The sequence below is a fragment of the Drosophila guanche genome, unplaced genomic scaffold (assembly GCF_900245975.1).
Source record: "Drosophila guanche unplaced genomic scaffold, DGUA_6, whole genome shotgun sequence".
NCBI lineage: Eukaryota > Metazoa > Arthropoda > Insecta > Diptera > Drosophilidae > Drosophila > Drosophila guanche.
This window is the reverse complement of record NW_022995746.1, coordinates 926,413-939,547: the sequence shown is the minus strand read 5'-3', so window position 1 is coordinate 939,547 and position 13,135 is coordinate 926,413. Positions and strand designations below refer to the sequence as shown.

General features: G+C 41.1%; 4 protein-coding genes across 4 annotated transcripts; 3 read left to right on the top strand and 1 right to left on the bottom strand.

Annotated features, from left to right (window-relative positions):
- Nucleotides 1-689: 689 nt before the first annotated feature.
- Nucleotides 690-1,019, top strand: LOC117582184 (leucine-rich repeat extensin-like protein 3). The gene has a single exon (XM_034269788.1). It carries the CDS (start codon nucleotides 765-767, stop codon nucleotides 1,014-1,016), a length of 252 nt encoding a protein of 83 aa, XP_034125679.1. The 5' UTR covers nucleotides 690-764; the 3' UTR covers nucleotides 1,017-1,019.
- Nucleotides 1,020-1,795: 776 nt separating this feature from the next.
- LOC117582183 lies at nucleotides 1,796-5,883 on the top strand. The gene is made up of 2 exons (XM_034269787.1): nucleotides 1,796-2,152; nucleotides 5,743-5,883. Exons 1-2 carry the CDS (start codon nucleotides 1,892-1,894, stop codon nucleotides 5,809-5,811), a joined length of 330 nt encoding a protein of 109 aa, XP_034125678.1. The 5' UTR covers nucleotides 1,796-1,891; the 3' UTR covers nucleotides 5,812-5,883.
- On the top strand, nucleotides 3,365-3,917 carry LOC117582182 (forkhead box protein B2). The gene has a single exon (XM_034269786.1). It carries the CDS (start codon nucleotides 3,467-3,469, stop codon nucleotides 3,797-3,799), a length of 333 nt encoding a protein of 110 aa, XP_034125677.1. The 5' UTR covers nucleotides 3,365-3,466; the 3' UTR covers nucleotides 3,800-3,917.
- A 6,456-nt stretch (nucleotides 5,884-12,339) lies between the features above and the next one.
- Nucleotides 12,340-12,775, bottom strand: LOC117582092. Its single transcript, XM_034269655.1, has 2 exons — nucleotides 12,675-12,775; nucleotides 12,340-12,607 (listed from the first exon to the last, which is right to left on the bottom strand). The coding sequence occupies exons 1-2, from the start codon at nucleotides 12,754-12,756 to the stop codon at nucleotides 12,357-12,359; spliced, it is 333 nt and encodes a 110-aa protein (XP_034125546.1). The 5' UTR covers nucleotides 12,757-12,775; the 3' UTR covers nucleotides 12,340-12,356.
- Between the last annotated feature and the right edge of the window lie 360 nt (nucleotides 12,776-13,135).

Here is a 13,135-nt window from a genome sequence, read left to right as displayed (position 1 = left end):
TTAAAGTCGAACTTTGTTGTAGCTTAAATGGATTATTTTCTCATTGTGTTGAAACATTTATCAAATCTAGCAAATATTTGTGCATTTTGTTTAGACAAAAGACTCTTTTTTGTTGATGCAAATCAAGTGGCAAATTGACTTGTCCAGTCCACAGACAAAGTATTGAAGTGAACAGAGAAAGTTTGATTGAATGCGGAAAGAAAGGTAAAGAAATAAATGTGGAGCGATTTTTTTTTATATTTTTAGGGGAACTTTTTGGAGTACCAAGAGTCGAAAATCTATGAAAATCCATTTTCCTATTTATTTAATTATTTTGTGTAATTGGGGGATTTGGGGGAATTTGCCAGAGGAATTCCCTCTTACTCATGCCAGCAGACTGCATTTCATAGTTGAACCTGAGTTTAATAAATGACTCACTAAAATCCAGCCATTCGTTACGTGAAAACAGCCAAAAGTCTTGCATAAAAAAGCTTTTGGCAGCAGAAAGCTTATCAGCACAAAAACCAACACCAAATGCCGCTCTTATCTATCGATAATTAAGCACAGCCAACGATATACGACATGACTAAAGCAACAGTAATCCAACGCCTCTCACAGCTTTTTTTGTTGGGAGAGAGACTGAACAGATAAGAAGCAATTTTTGATATTTTTACTAAAATATTTAGTCAGCAGCAATTCGAACCACATTTAATCAGTAACCAGCTATAAGTCCCAGCACTTGGACGTGCCAAACATTTGAACGAGACAAATTTAGGAGAGAAAAAATGCCACCACCACACGATCATTGCGGCGGACAGCCACCCCATCGTCGTGGGCCCACCATCAAAGTGCAGATCGCTGCACCCTGGCCGCGTCGTCATCGTGCACCACCCATTGTGGTGGTGCAGCAGAGACCACCTCCACCACCGCCCGTAGTGGTGGTGCAGCAGGCACCGCCGCCATATGGATACTACCAACAGCCGCCGCCACCACAGGGTCCACCCGGAGGCGGTCACTATCACAATCCGCAGTACTGAAAAGGAGTAAAAGCAGCAGGAAAGATGAATTTATTTTTAGCAGTAGACAAAGAATGTATTAAAAATATAATATAAACGAGTAACAAATGCTTAAAGGAAAACTTAAACAAAATACTTGAAAGATTGGGCTTTCAATGCAGAAAGATTAACTAATTTTGTGGCACAAAATGTCTGCACGACAGGCGTTTGTTTTTCAGGGTTCATTAATAGACTTTGGATGGCTAGAAGAACTTCAGGTATGAGCATTGATTCTTGCAATTGCTGGGAAACGATTCCTTAATATTTCATTAAAATTTCTTGGCAATTAAAATACAAAGCCACAACAGTCCACAGCAAGCTTTTCTAGCCCGTTTTTGGTAGATGATTTCACAATTTTCCTGCCAAAATTATGTTCCAATGTAATTTTGTTTACCACCAAAAAGTTTATAAATTTGTCCCACAAACTCCATTTCCCTGCCAATTTCTCTACTCCATTTCCCTGCTTATCACTGAGATAAGCAGCAGTTATAGCCCCAGCAGCGATAAGCAATGGATCAGATAATAAGGTAAACAAAAGTCAGGTGAAAAATAGGTGAAACCGCAAACCCGATCAATAGAATGGAAGAGGTCTGTCGCACAAACACAGACAATCAGTATCAGAGCGCCAACATCGAATGAGTCAGAAACTCAGACATGACCTTATCTATAAACCAACTGGAATAAATGCCGTAAAGCCCCACACACAAAACATCAGATTGAATGAATGCCGCCTTCCAGTGGCATTGCTGTGCTTTGGGTTTCAGTACTCCACGCGTTGTTGTCTGGTCAGGATTGTTGGGAAGTTTGTGGCAGAGCGAAAATAGTTGTACATCAAAAATAGATAGGCAATAGCAGGCATGCGACCGTACTATGAGGATCCATGTGGCTATCCTCCTCGTCATCACGATGGTCGTCCAAATATCGAAATTGATGTGGTTCCCAATTGGGGTGGCGCATACTATCCGCCAGCGACTCCGGCTCGGACCGAGGTTGTCTACGTAACACCAGGTGCTGGTGGCTCCTATATGCCCGCCCAAGTGGCTGGTCCACAGCTGATGATGCCACAGCCATACGGAGGCATGACCATGGGTTCCGCGAGCTACTATCAGCAGCAGCAGGGCTACGAATATCAGTATCAGCAGCAGCAATATCAACAATATAATCTATATCCACAATATCAGCAATGGTAGAGAGGAAAGGAAAGAAAACGAAACTCTGGGACTAATGGAGGACTCTGGCATCCAGGCAGCAATCTGGAGCATCAGCAGACTTTGGAGTGCCTAGAATCTATCGAGAAACTATGTGCATTAAACTCAAATGTTGAGCAATGTTTAAAGAATGTTTTAAGCATTCAATAAAAAGTATTTCCTACAAAGTGTACGATAACCATAACAAGAAATTCTCTTTGGTATTTGGGAACTGTCAGCGAAAGAACCCATGAAATAGATATGATATGGAACTGATAATAACTGGAATAATTGAATATTTGTTTGTATGTAATTGCTGATAAATACAGTAATTTGTTATAAATATTACGCACTGAATTTTGTTTTTTTGCGCATCTCTGTTGCTTGGGCCACTAGATGGTTCAGTCATATGAACATTCCTTTCTTTAAGTTAAATTGGAATTAAGAAGAACTATACATTTATGGCGTATATCTTTTGTACGCCTTTTTATGCAAATCAGTGACTGAATTTATGTCTTTTCCAAAACCTTTCTGATGTAGTCACAAATTTGCTGGTGAAATACAAGCGCTCGTATCCAAACTGCTATCTTTTGTCGGAAATAATAAAATCTTTGCAAAAAATATGCATTTGTCTTTTGTTTGCTGATTTTCCTTTCTTTATTCGTTCGTCCCACCTTTCGTTCTTGTATTTCTTTTCCCATCTGTTTCTATCAATTTCAGACTGATCATTTCTGCAGCTCTTATCGATTTAGCGTCTACTTGTGGGTCCACTTATTCGCATGACGATCTAAATTCTTGTGTATTTCACTTTAATTATATCAATGCACAATCATACATTTAAACGGCTAAAACCTTTTACCTGTCCTTCCCCTTTACCCAAAAATTTGATGATTCATTGTAAAAACAAAACCTTGAACCTCCCCAAAAATGGAATTCAGATCGAAAAATCACACGCACCACCCACTGCCAATAGCTGGAAGTTCTTTTATCAATATAAATATTTATGTATATATTTTGATCGAAGAAGACATTAATTCCACCTGACAAGATAATGAATTTAAGCTACCGTGTAAAAAATTCCCCCGTAATTAGCGATAAAAAGTGGCCTTAAATAGTTAGGCAGGTGATAGTGGAGCTTCAGTACGAGCAAAGAGCCAAAAGGAGCAGCAGCGCAGTACTTGAAGGATATACCAGCAGAAGAAAGAGACAAAGGAATACCAGAAAGAGACAGAGAGACAGACAGACATGCCATACTACGAGGAAGAACGTCGTCATCATCACCATCATCATCATGGTGGGCGACCCATTGTGGAGGTGGATATCATTCCACCAAGGCTGCCCCGCCCAGTGATTGAGATCGATTTGTGTGGCCGTCGTCCACCACCACCCAGGGTGGAGGTGATCACACCCGCCGCTGTCTACCAGCCCCCCTATCAGCCACAGTATCAGCCGCAGCGACCCATCGTCGAGGTGGATGTGGTGCAGCCGAGCAGACCCTTCATTGAGTTCAACATTGGCGGCCGTCGTCCTCCCCCACGTGAGGAGATCATCGTTGTGCAGCAGCCACCCAGATGGTAGACTGGACATGGAACTGAGAACTGCCATCAGTTAATTGGAAATCCGTTTCAAATGTTTCTTCAAATAAGTTAAATGCATTTTATTTTATATTAATTGAATCTACATGATTGCCTTTCAATACTGCTTGTCCTTCGCTGTGGGCTGTGTGTGTGACACATCATTCGATTGTACTTGTATTTAAATATATATTTTATAAATGTTAATGGCATAAATATGAAAATTAAACAGTACGTATTTTTTTGCTGCACTTTGAAACGGAAATGATTGATGTCCTTTTTGGCCTGCTGTCTGGGCTTTTCAATTAGTGCATAACTATTTGCCATGTATTTGCCTCTGTCATTTGGTTGGCTTTTCCCGCTCTCTTTGTTATTTAAATAAAATCAAGACTGCAAAATGGCATTTGTCTGGCGATTTTAGGGCTTTTTATCGTTTCCATTTTGGGTGGAAAACGTTTATTTGTGCAATCCATTGCACGTTTAGCAGCGTGTCTGAGCATTGCCCAAATTGTTGGTGATTTCAATTTGGCTAGAGCATTTATAAAAAGCTGATACTCTAATTCTATGATATTTTAAAGCAATAAAAGCTTTTTTTTAATCCCAGACAAAGCACTTACAATATCCCTTTGAATGGCAGTCTATCATCACTAGAGCTCTAGCTGGCCAAATAATTGTCAAAATGGACACACTCAGAATTCTTGGCTTGAAATATTCGATATTTTATATACAAACTTACTGAAAGATAAACATGATTCGCTTTGATATTAACATAAATACCTTTAAAGGTCTTTTAGGAAAGGAAACATAATACATCTCAACATAAAACACTTTATAATATATATTTAGGCATCAATTAAAAATGCCAGCAGTCCAGTTCCAACCTTGTAAAAAGGAAGAAAAGTTTTCCTTGATGAAGAATTTATGGAATATTTTTGAAAAATATTTGAAAAACTGGATAAAAATAAGCCAAATTCAATTGTTTTTGCAATATGAAAAAAACAATTATTTGCTTCAAAATCTTGTTTGTTATATTTGTTATTAGAAAACTGACCAGGAGAAAAATTCAATTTTATAGAAAAAAAAATATAAGATACTTATAGAACCCAGAAGGAAACACTCAAATTTTATTGATAAATTTTAGCTTTATATTTTTTAGGAACATTTTCAAAATATATTCCAGAAATGAATTTCTTTCTCTATTCCAGGAATGGAGAGTCAGCCAAAGGTCATGGCTGGTACGTATTTCCCTGTATTCTATATACTTTCTATTGTCAAATCAATTTCAATATGTTGCTTAAATAAAGCTCAAATTTTCGCAAATGATCCCCTGATATTCACATTTAACTAAGACCCAATGATGACTCACAGAACTGCAAATGATCTTGAGGTAGACCCCTCATAGGAGGACACCCATGAGTCACTTCGTGTGGCCTTAGGCACCCAAAAAGAGTTCAAAGTGTTAGGGCAGCCCTGGCAAATGAGTCACAATCGTCGCTATGGAGTGGCTCTCTTTCTCCAAACCAAAATTGATCCATCAATGTACGTGATAAGGGGGCCATAGGAGGATTTCCTTATCGGGCAGTAGAATGTATCTATATAAATGGGCTGAAAAACACTGAAAATTAAACATTCAACGAACGCAAATCGAGCCTCGAGCAACGAATAAAAACGAAGAGAAAACCGTGTGTTAAAATCATGTCCGACATTCAGGTTAATGTGCAGTGCGAGTGCTACCATCGTCGCGGATTGCTGTACTTTGCCAATCCCCTGGCCTGGGGACGTCCCTGTCGCCGTTGCCGTCGTATGATGAGCCGCAATGTTGTTGTGGTGCCAACCACCATAGCAGTGCCAGCAGCCACCTCTGGCCCGTGCTGTGGACGCACCCAAACCACTGTGGTGCAGAGTGTGCCAGCAGTCAACCAGATGCAACAGCAGCAGATGCAGCAACAGCAATATCAAGCGATGAATGTCTCCGCTTTGCCACCCAAGTACGACCAGGCGGTGGCCTCCTACTAATCCTGAGGGGTTTTCGTTTCACTTCGAGATCATTTGTAACCTTTTTGTGGAAATAAAAACCGTTTAAGGCAACAAAAAAACTTGTCTCTGGGCAGTGTCCGAAAATCCCAGCGGAGACCTTGTTAAATGAGAATTAATTGGCAACAGCAACAAACGAGCAACAAAAACAACAACTACTTTGTGCAATTAAAACAAATTGTAGCCAGCAGAAACAACAGCAGCGAGCAGCGAGCAGCAGCAGCAGCCAGCGAGCAGGTTAAATCCACAGACTAAGTTGGTCTTGGACTTGGTCTTGGGTTACAACTTAGGGTTGGGTGGTGTGGTTTTGGATACCCTGGAAGAGGGTGTTGTAGTGTGGTTGAATCCAGAATTGAAGCATGTTCTATTGCAAGAGAGAATATAGTTGAAAAAACCATCAAATTTCAAGATTTTCCTAACTTTATTCCCAACTGTATTCTGTAAACTTCAGATTTATCAAAGCATTGCAGCTTTATGCCTACAAAAAGTGATTTATTTTTGATCATTCTCAACAGACGATCATCTTTAGCCCTTATTTCTGCTAAATTTGAACCATGTCTCCCTCCATCTATCTTCCATGCCCTTTTCCGCACTAGTTAACCTCTGCCAAGTCGACCTTCCCCGCCACTAGGTATTTCCCCATTCGTTTCTCTGAAAGTTCAACACTTGCCTTGTGGTATGTGTGGCTGTCTCTTGCACCTTAACAAAGGTCTAACTGGTTTAGCAGCATCATAAAACTTTTCTGCACATAATAATTCATATTAAACTTGCCTTAGCCGCTGCCCCTCTGCCTCTAGCTCTGGCTTTGGTTCTGGCTGCCTGGCCAGGTCAACCATGCAGCCATTCATTCACTCATTTATGCCATGCCGCATCTCATTCATTCATTCATTTTGCAAAACAAAGGCTGCAACACCCAGAGACTAAACACATTTTGGTGAACCTCCAGCTAGAAAAGAAGGCTAAAAGTCGGTCTTCACTTTGGCTTTTGTTGAGCCCTGTAAGCGAGGGTTGTTACAGAAAGTCAGAGAGATGGTTCAGAGAGAGTGTAGCTATGGAAAATTACAGCAAAGATCAAAGTTCGTAGAACCAATCTTCAGGTATTCACAATAATTGTTTGACAGGTCAAAAAAATCTTGTAAATTCGATCCATAAATTCCCAAAATTCGCATAGCCACCCGCTTAAACTATTACCCCCTCATACACCTGCCCCGCCATTACCCCGTTCAGCAGTCCACCTGCACAGGCTTTCCCTGCCCCCCCTTAACCATTATCCCATCGCATGCCTCATCAGACTCAGGGCGACCTGCTTTCGCCCTGTTGTTTTATAAACAATGAACATATTATGTGTAAGCCCCAACAACAATAGACCGAGGAGAGAAACGCAGTAGGGGCAGGGTTGAGGACCAAACTGCCAGACGACTCTGGAGCTGCCTCTCTGTAGGCAGTCGAAAAACAAGGTGTTTCCGACAATTTTTAGTTGCCCCCGAGGCAGCCGCCTGCCTCTCCCTGTGTGTTGTGTGGCCGACGTCAACGTCATTGTCGACCGTTTAGCATCTTGGAAAATGGCATGCCATTATTGAAGAAAAGTATGGCAGTGTTTGGGGCAGGAAGAGCAGCCTTAACACCCAGCCCCGAAAGTGCCTGAAGTTTTCACCGACTGCCTACGTGGGTGCGCCTTTGTTTTCAGCATTGTAAAGTTTATTTTTTTGCACTTTTTTGTGTGTGATGATTGAGAGAGGAACGTGCAGTTGGTCTTAAATGATTTCCTTCTGTTGGCTCTTGAGCGAATCCTTTGGTGCTTACACTGCTTGTCCCTGTGCTGCTTAGCCCACTCCACAGCTGCTCAAACCACTCCTCCACTGCTTAGCCCACTCTGCAGTGGTGCTGCCGTAACGCACTCCACTGCTTACTCCAGTGCTGCTCAAACCACTCCTTCACTGCTTAGCCCGTCTACTGCTTGCCTTCTCCTCGCTCTAACCCATTTTATGATTTACCTTTTGTTATTGCCCTTTGTCTGCCTTTTATTGCCCGTTTATTTTTAAGCGGGGGAACAATTTTTAATTGTGTTTCCGGTAATTTACACTCTATTAAAAACTGTACTGCAGCTCCGCTCGCTCTCTATTTTCAGCTCTTAACTAGCTGCCATAGATATTTAGGACATTATTTGGTCATTCAGTTCATCAACAGCAGACTCAGTGGCAGGCCTAGCCAGCATCAGACCTAGGAGTAACCTCCTTCAGTTTGGCTTTTGTCTATTGGCAAAATCAAATTACATTAATAACTAGAATCGGGCATAAATCAGGGGTTTTGCCCTCAAACGAGGCAGCACTCTGTCCGACAACGGACTTCTCTCAGATTTTGCCCAAATGAAAATCTGTTGTTTTCCCCCAACATTTTCTGGTACAATTTTAAACAAAACCCAGACACACACCGACACACAGAAAAAAGAAGGTGCTGATAGAGAATACGTAGAGAAAACCACAAATTTTGGGGCAAACTTTTACAGCAGCAGACGGGGCCTTGGGGCTCGGAGCTTGGGCTTTCACATCCATCCACAAACAGTTTTGTGCTGTGATTGTTCATTGAGGCATATTGGGAAATCCCTGCAGGAGCGAGGAGACCACTCTGAGACGCCTTTCATAGTTGATTTTCTGCATCAGGGCAGTGTCTGCCTGGCAGCCCCAACACCCCACACAATATTCATGAAATGTCTATTCTAATCCGGAAATTAAATTCCATTTAGAAATTGTCCTATACAAAATGTTTGGTCAGCCATTGGGTACATCGAAGGGAGCTCCTGCTCCCTCCCATACCCCATATGCAGATGGTCTGTAGGATCCTGGATAACAGGCAGCCAGCCAGCCATCTATATGCTTAATTTATGGTGAGCCACTTGTTCAACCAGAAGCAAGAGGCAGTCTACTTTTGGCCAAAGAACTTAACCCAACAAAATATTGGGAAACTTAGCCGCAGGGGCAACAGTTTCAGGAGCAGTTTTGGAAGATCATTTAAACATTTTTTAACAAATTTAAATTAATTTGAAAGCTTCAAGCGTATTCTGGAGATATTTATTTAATTTTTTTGCAATTATAATTTAGTCCATTTTATACCTTGGAATATTCTTCTGAAAAAACATTTTCCATTTAGTTTCTCAAGCAATCAAAACAATTCCCAGACTTTTCCACACATTTTTCGCCTTAAAACGTAGAGGGTTAAATTTTATGGAGCCAGACTCGAAGCGAGACAAATTCATTTGCCAATATGTTATACAATTAAAAAGTTTGCTTGAACAGAGATAACCAACAAAATGACAAAATCCACACATGAAAAGAGAGAGACAGATTGCGGATATTTATTTTTTGGACAGCAAAAGGAGTACCACAAGGTAAAGGACCTAAAATAAAAACCTTCAAATCTGCAGCCATCGGTTAAGGCAAAACTACAATCAGCTTTGAGAAGGCACTTTTATATTTACCCAGCAATTTGTAGAGTGAAGTTTGTGAGTGGGCTTTAAATTTACAGCACATCCCTTTTTATTTTAAAAGGGAATAAATTACACATCAAATGTGTCAACTAATCAAATGGCGACAGATAGGGAATATTTGTTGTTGCTTCGTACCTGCGGAAGGTAAAAGGCTCAATCAAAGCATCAAGCTGCCAGCCACCATTTGTAATACGAGAGTGCGAGAGCACGAGTGTTAGGGGATGCAGTCTGTAAAACCCTAATGCGACAAAGCCATTTACTTTATTTGTACATTTTTATTTTACAAAATACTCTCTGCAAAGGGGTAGGCTTGGTTTTGAGCAGAAGGATTGGCAAGGGGACTTGAAAGGCTTTTCCACACGAGTCTACAGCTTTTTTCCATAAAATTGAACTACAAGAAGCTCTCATTTGCGTCTGTTTTAGTCGGCTTAGATTTTTATTTCTAATTGCAATAAAGATGTGCAGCTTTCCTGACAAATTGTGCCTATTTTTCAACACTTTTTTAAGTGTTACACAGCGCATTTTGGTTATTTATCGTTGCACTACTGCCACATTAGCTCAATGTTGGACCATTTCTCTGCCATACTCCGTATATTATTATTTCCTAATTTTCTCAGTCGATTTCTAGCATTTGCTATATTTTTTCAGTGCTGTTTAGCGCATTTTGCACATTTTATGGTTGCAGTTTTGCCACCAATCGCTCAGTAAGGGTATCCATAGTTTGGTTTTACCATTCTCTAATCGTTTCACTTTCATTTTCTGCTGGTCTCTTTCGCTTGCGTTCCATCGTTTTGTTTGTTTGTTGCGTGTGAGCCATAAAATTCTTTATCTTATTTCATTTTTTTGGTTTTTTGTTTTGTCTTTTTTTTAGCTCGCGAAAATGGGCAAATGGCAACGCCAAATGTTTATGGCTTGTTATTTGAGCATAAAAGCATTTTGCCACACCCATCGCACAGCGCCCACCCGCACGTATGATACCACCACGCGCGCAGCAAAAATTATCATTCAAAATAAAAATAAAACAAACAAAAATGCCAAAAGCCTGAAACAGAAGCGCGACGAACAATGAAATTGTCAAAAAATGTAAAACGAGACACGCATCAAAGTGGAGCTCTCCATCAGGGATGAGGGAAATTGTTTTGGCCAAACAAATAAATTTATGTTGGCAATTTGAAAATGAGCGGGGGTGGGCTCTTTCGAGGGGGTGGTTGGTTGGGGCCAGAGGTTGAGATAAATAGAGCGCCCGCCACTTGAGATGCTCATTCAGGGCTAATAAAAATTACGCAGCAATTGCAGAGAACGCGGAGAAAAAGTTCGAAGTGTCGACAGAGACGACTCCTTGGCGCACCTCAACCCCTGTAACCCTTCAGCCAGGGGACACGTACTGGCAAGAATCGTTGAGGTCTCAATAGCCTGCCCCCAGAGAGGCTAGGGCAGAGACAGAGGCACAGTCGGGGGCAAAGACTGAAGTCAGAGGCGAATGGCAAATCGTGACGCAAATGGCAAATGAAAAGCAAATGAAAACCAAAGGCGAAACTGCGCCAACATAATAAGAAATGTAATCAGACTAAAGCGTGGTGCCACAGTTCAGGGCACAATGCACAGGACTACGCGGAAAGCGATGGAAATAGTTGCCACTACAATGCAGGATTAGATGACAGATCAAAACGATAGGTTTTTCAAGGGAAAACTTAGCACAAAAATGTGGTTTACCAAAAAAAAAGTGCATGAAATTCCCTTATTATTTCCCAGAAAAAAGTGCGAATGGAAAATATCCCCATCGGTGAAAAACCGAACGTGTCGGAGCCAACTTACAGCACAAAGCAGTTGGCAGTTGCAGCGGACTCTGTGCAGGACTTTGTAGTTCCTGTCGATTTCGTGAGGTTAGCGCCATTGACCGGAAATGTAAAATGCACTTAACACACGCCACCTCCGCCCTGTAACTATCCCAACCGCAAAAACCCCACCCCGAAAGCCGAAAGGAAAGTGGAAAATATCGCTATCAATAAATTCGCACGTGGCTGGTTGGAGGTTGGTGGAGGGGTTCGGGTTCGGGTTCGGTGGATAATTGCAAAAACTCAGTGCCAGAGTCAGCTGTAATTCCTTTTCTTTCCTTTCGGCTGCTGGAGCTGCCTCTGGCTGCTGCTGGCGCTTTTCGAAACGATTTCATTCCATGGCCTGGCACTCGCAATTTGAGCTTTTTGAAACAAACACGCGCCGAAGCAACTAAAAATTGTTGAAAAGGAATGAATCCCCTCCACATACTTGATGGAGGGGATTTAGGTTGCCAAGAGGTAAGGAAGAACTCTGCGATTCAGGTTAAGTGAGTGGGGGGGTTAGGGTTCAGAGTCGGGGTAAGAGAGCTCCGCTCCTGTGGTGACTGCTTTTAACGAAAATTGCTTCATTAGAAGCAGCGGCAGCGGCAATGGCAATGGCAGTGGCAGTGGCAGATGCGGCAGCAGCGGGTTACTCGACCGCTGCCTGATTGAGTTGCACTTTCGGAGGGGGAAGGCACAGGCACTGTGCACCAGGAGGCACTTGCATTGTGTTAGGGGCTGGAGGAAGGCAACAAAGTTGCGAAAATTAAAACGAATATTTTTTTATTGGATGAAAAGCAACACAGTATCCAGTAGAGAAAGTCTTGGCCCATTTTGATTGTGATTGGCAACCAAAATTAGTAAAAATGATCATTTTTAAATAAATTTTTAGTCTTCACCAGACTCCACAAGATTCGCGCCTTAAGTAATAAAATAAAACACACTTTCAAAAATGAAATTTCTGAATTTTGTATACATTTTTCTTGGAGCTTATTAATTGAAGAATATGGAAGGAAATTCCGATTGAGAATATTCACAAATCGTGAGTGAGATTTTTCGATAGATATTGTTAGAATATTTCCCTAAAAATCTATCGCATAAAAAACTATCAATAAAATTGAATGCTATGCAATAAATGCCAAATCCTGTTACAATATTTTCTTTTTCCATTATCCAATTCACCTTTGGGTAAACATTACTAAATTTTAGTGCTCTAAATGTTTGTTTTATTCAAAATTTGTGTAATGTGTTCGTAATTGTGCTTCCTGTGGCTGTGTCGCTTTGTTCTGCAGGAATCGGATAAGCTCGATGTGGCCAAGGGCGTCGCGGCCTTCAGAAGAGGTCTTGTGGAGCACAACGCCGTAAGTCTGGGACACAACGACAATACAAGACTGAGGGACACAACGACAATACGAAACAGAGGCAACGGACAACGGCATCATGGGACCAGGCATGAAGCAGTTCAGCGTGCCACAACCTAAAATATGTGAATATTTAATTCATTTTCAATTTAGTATTAATAATTATATTAATCAACGACTTACCATAGCTCCTTTTGAGGGGAACTTGAACAAAGGCACAAGGCCAAATTTTGAAAACTAATTTTTTAAATGAAATTGAATTCATATTTGTTTGTTGCTTTACTTTTAGCAACTAAATAACAAGTGAACAGAAAACACAAAGACTGCTAGATCTAGGTCGAGAAATTGTGAAAAATTCAAAATAAAATCAAAATCCTCATCAAAATCAGAGTAAAGCAACAGCACAAAATTCTGTAGAACTTTCATTGTGTTTTCAGCTATTGGTTGGGTATCCCTGTCCTAATGAAATTAAAGGTAAAAAACACTTTTAGGCTAATTGCTTTAAATGCGTGTGGCGGCAGCAACAGCATACAAAAAAAGAAAAAGAAAAATATTTCTATAGAAAAGAAAAAAATCATTTTTGTGTGCTGTGCCGATTGTGTTGGCTGCTGGCTGCTGGCTGCTGGCTGGGCTCGTTTGCATTC

Coding starts and splice junctions, on each gene's coding strand:
- LOC117582184 (XM_034269788.1), top strand. CDS start 765: ATGCCACCACCACACGATCATTGCGGCGGACAGCCACCCCATCGTCGT.
- LOC117582183 (XM_034269787.1), top strand. CDS start 1,892: ATGCGACCGTACTATGAGGATCCATGTGGCTATCCTCCTCGTCATCAC. Junction 2,153..5,742: donor GCTACTATCAGCAGCAGCAG/GGCTACGAATAT, acceptor CAGATGCAGCAA/CAGCAATATCAAGCGATGAA.
- LOC117582092 (XM_034269655.1), bottom strand. CDS start 12,756: ATGAATTCAATTTCATTTAAAAAATTAGTTTTCAAAATTTGGCCTTGT. Junction 12,608..12,674: donor TCCCCTCAAAAGGAGCTATG/GTAAGTCGTTGA, acceptor CACATATTTTAG/GTTGTGGCACGCTGAACTGC.
- LOC117582182 (XM_034269786.1), top strand. CDS start 3,467: ATGCCATACTACGAGGAAGAACGTCGTCATCATCACCATCATCATCAT.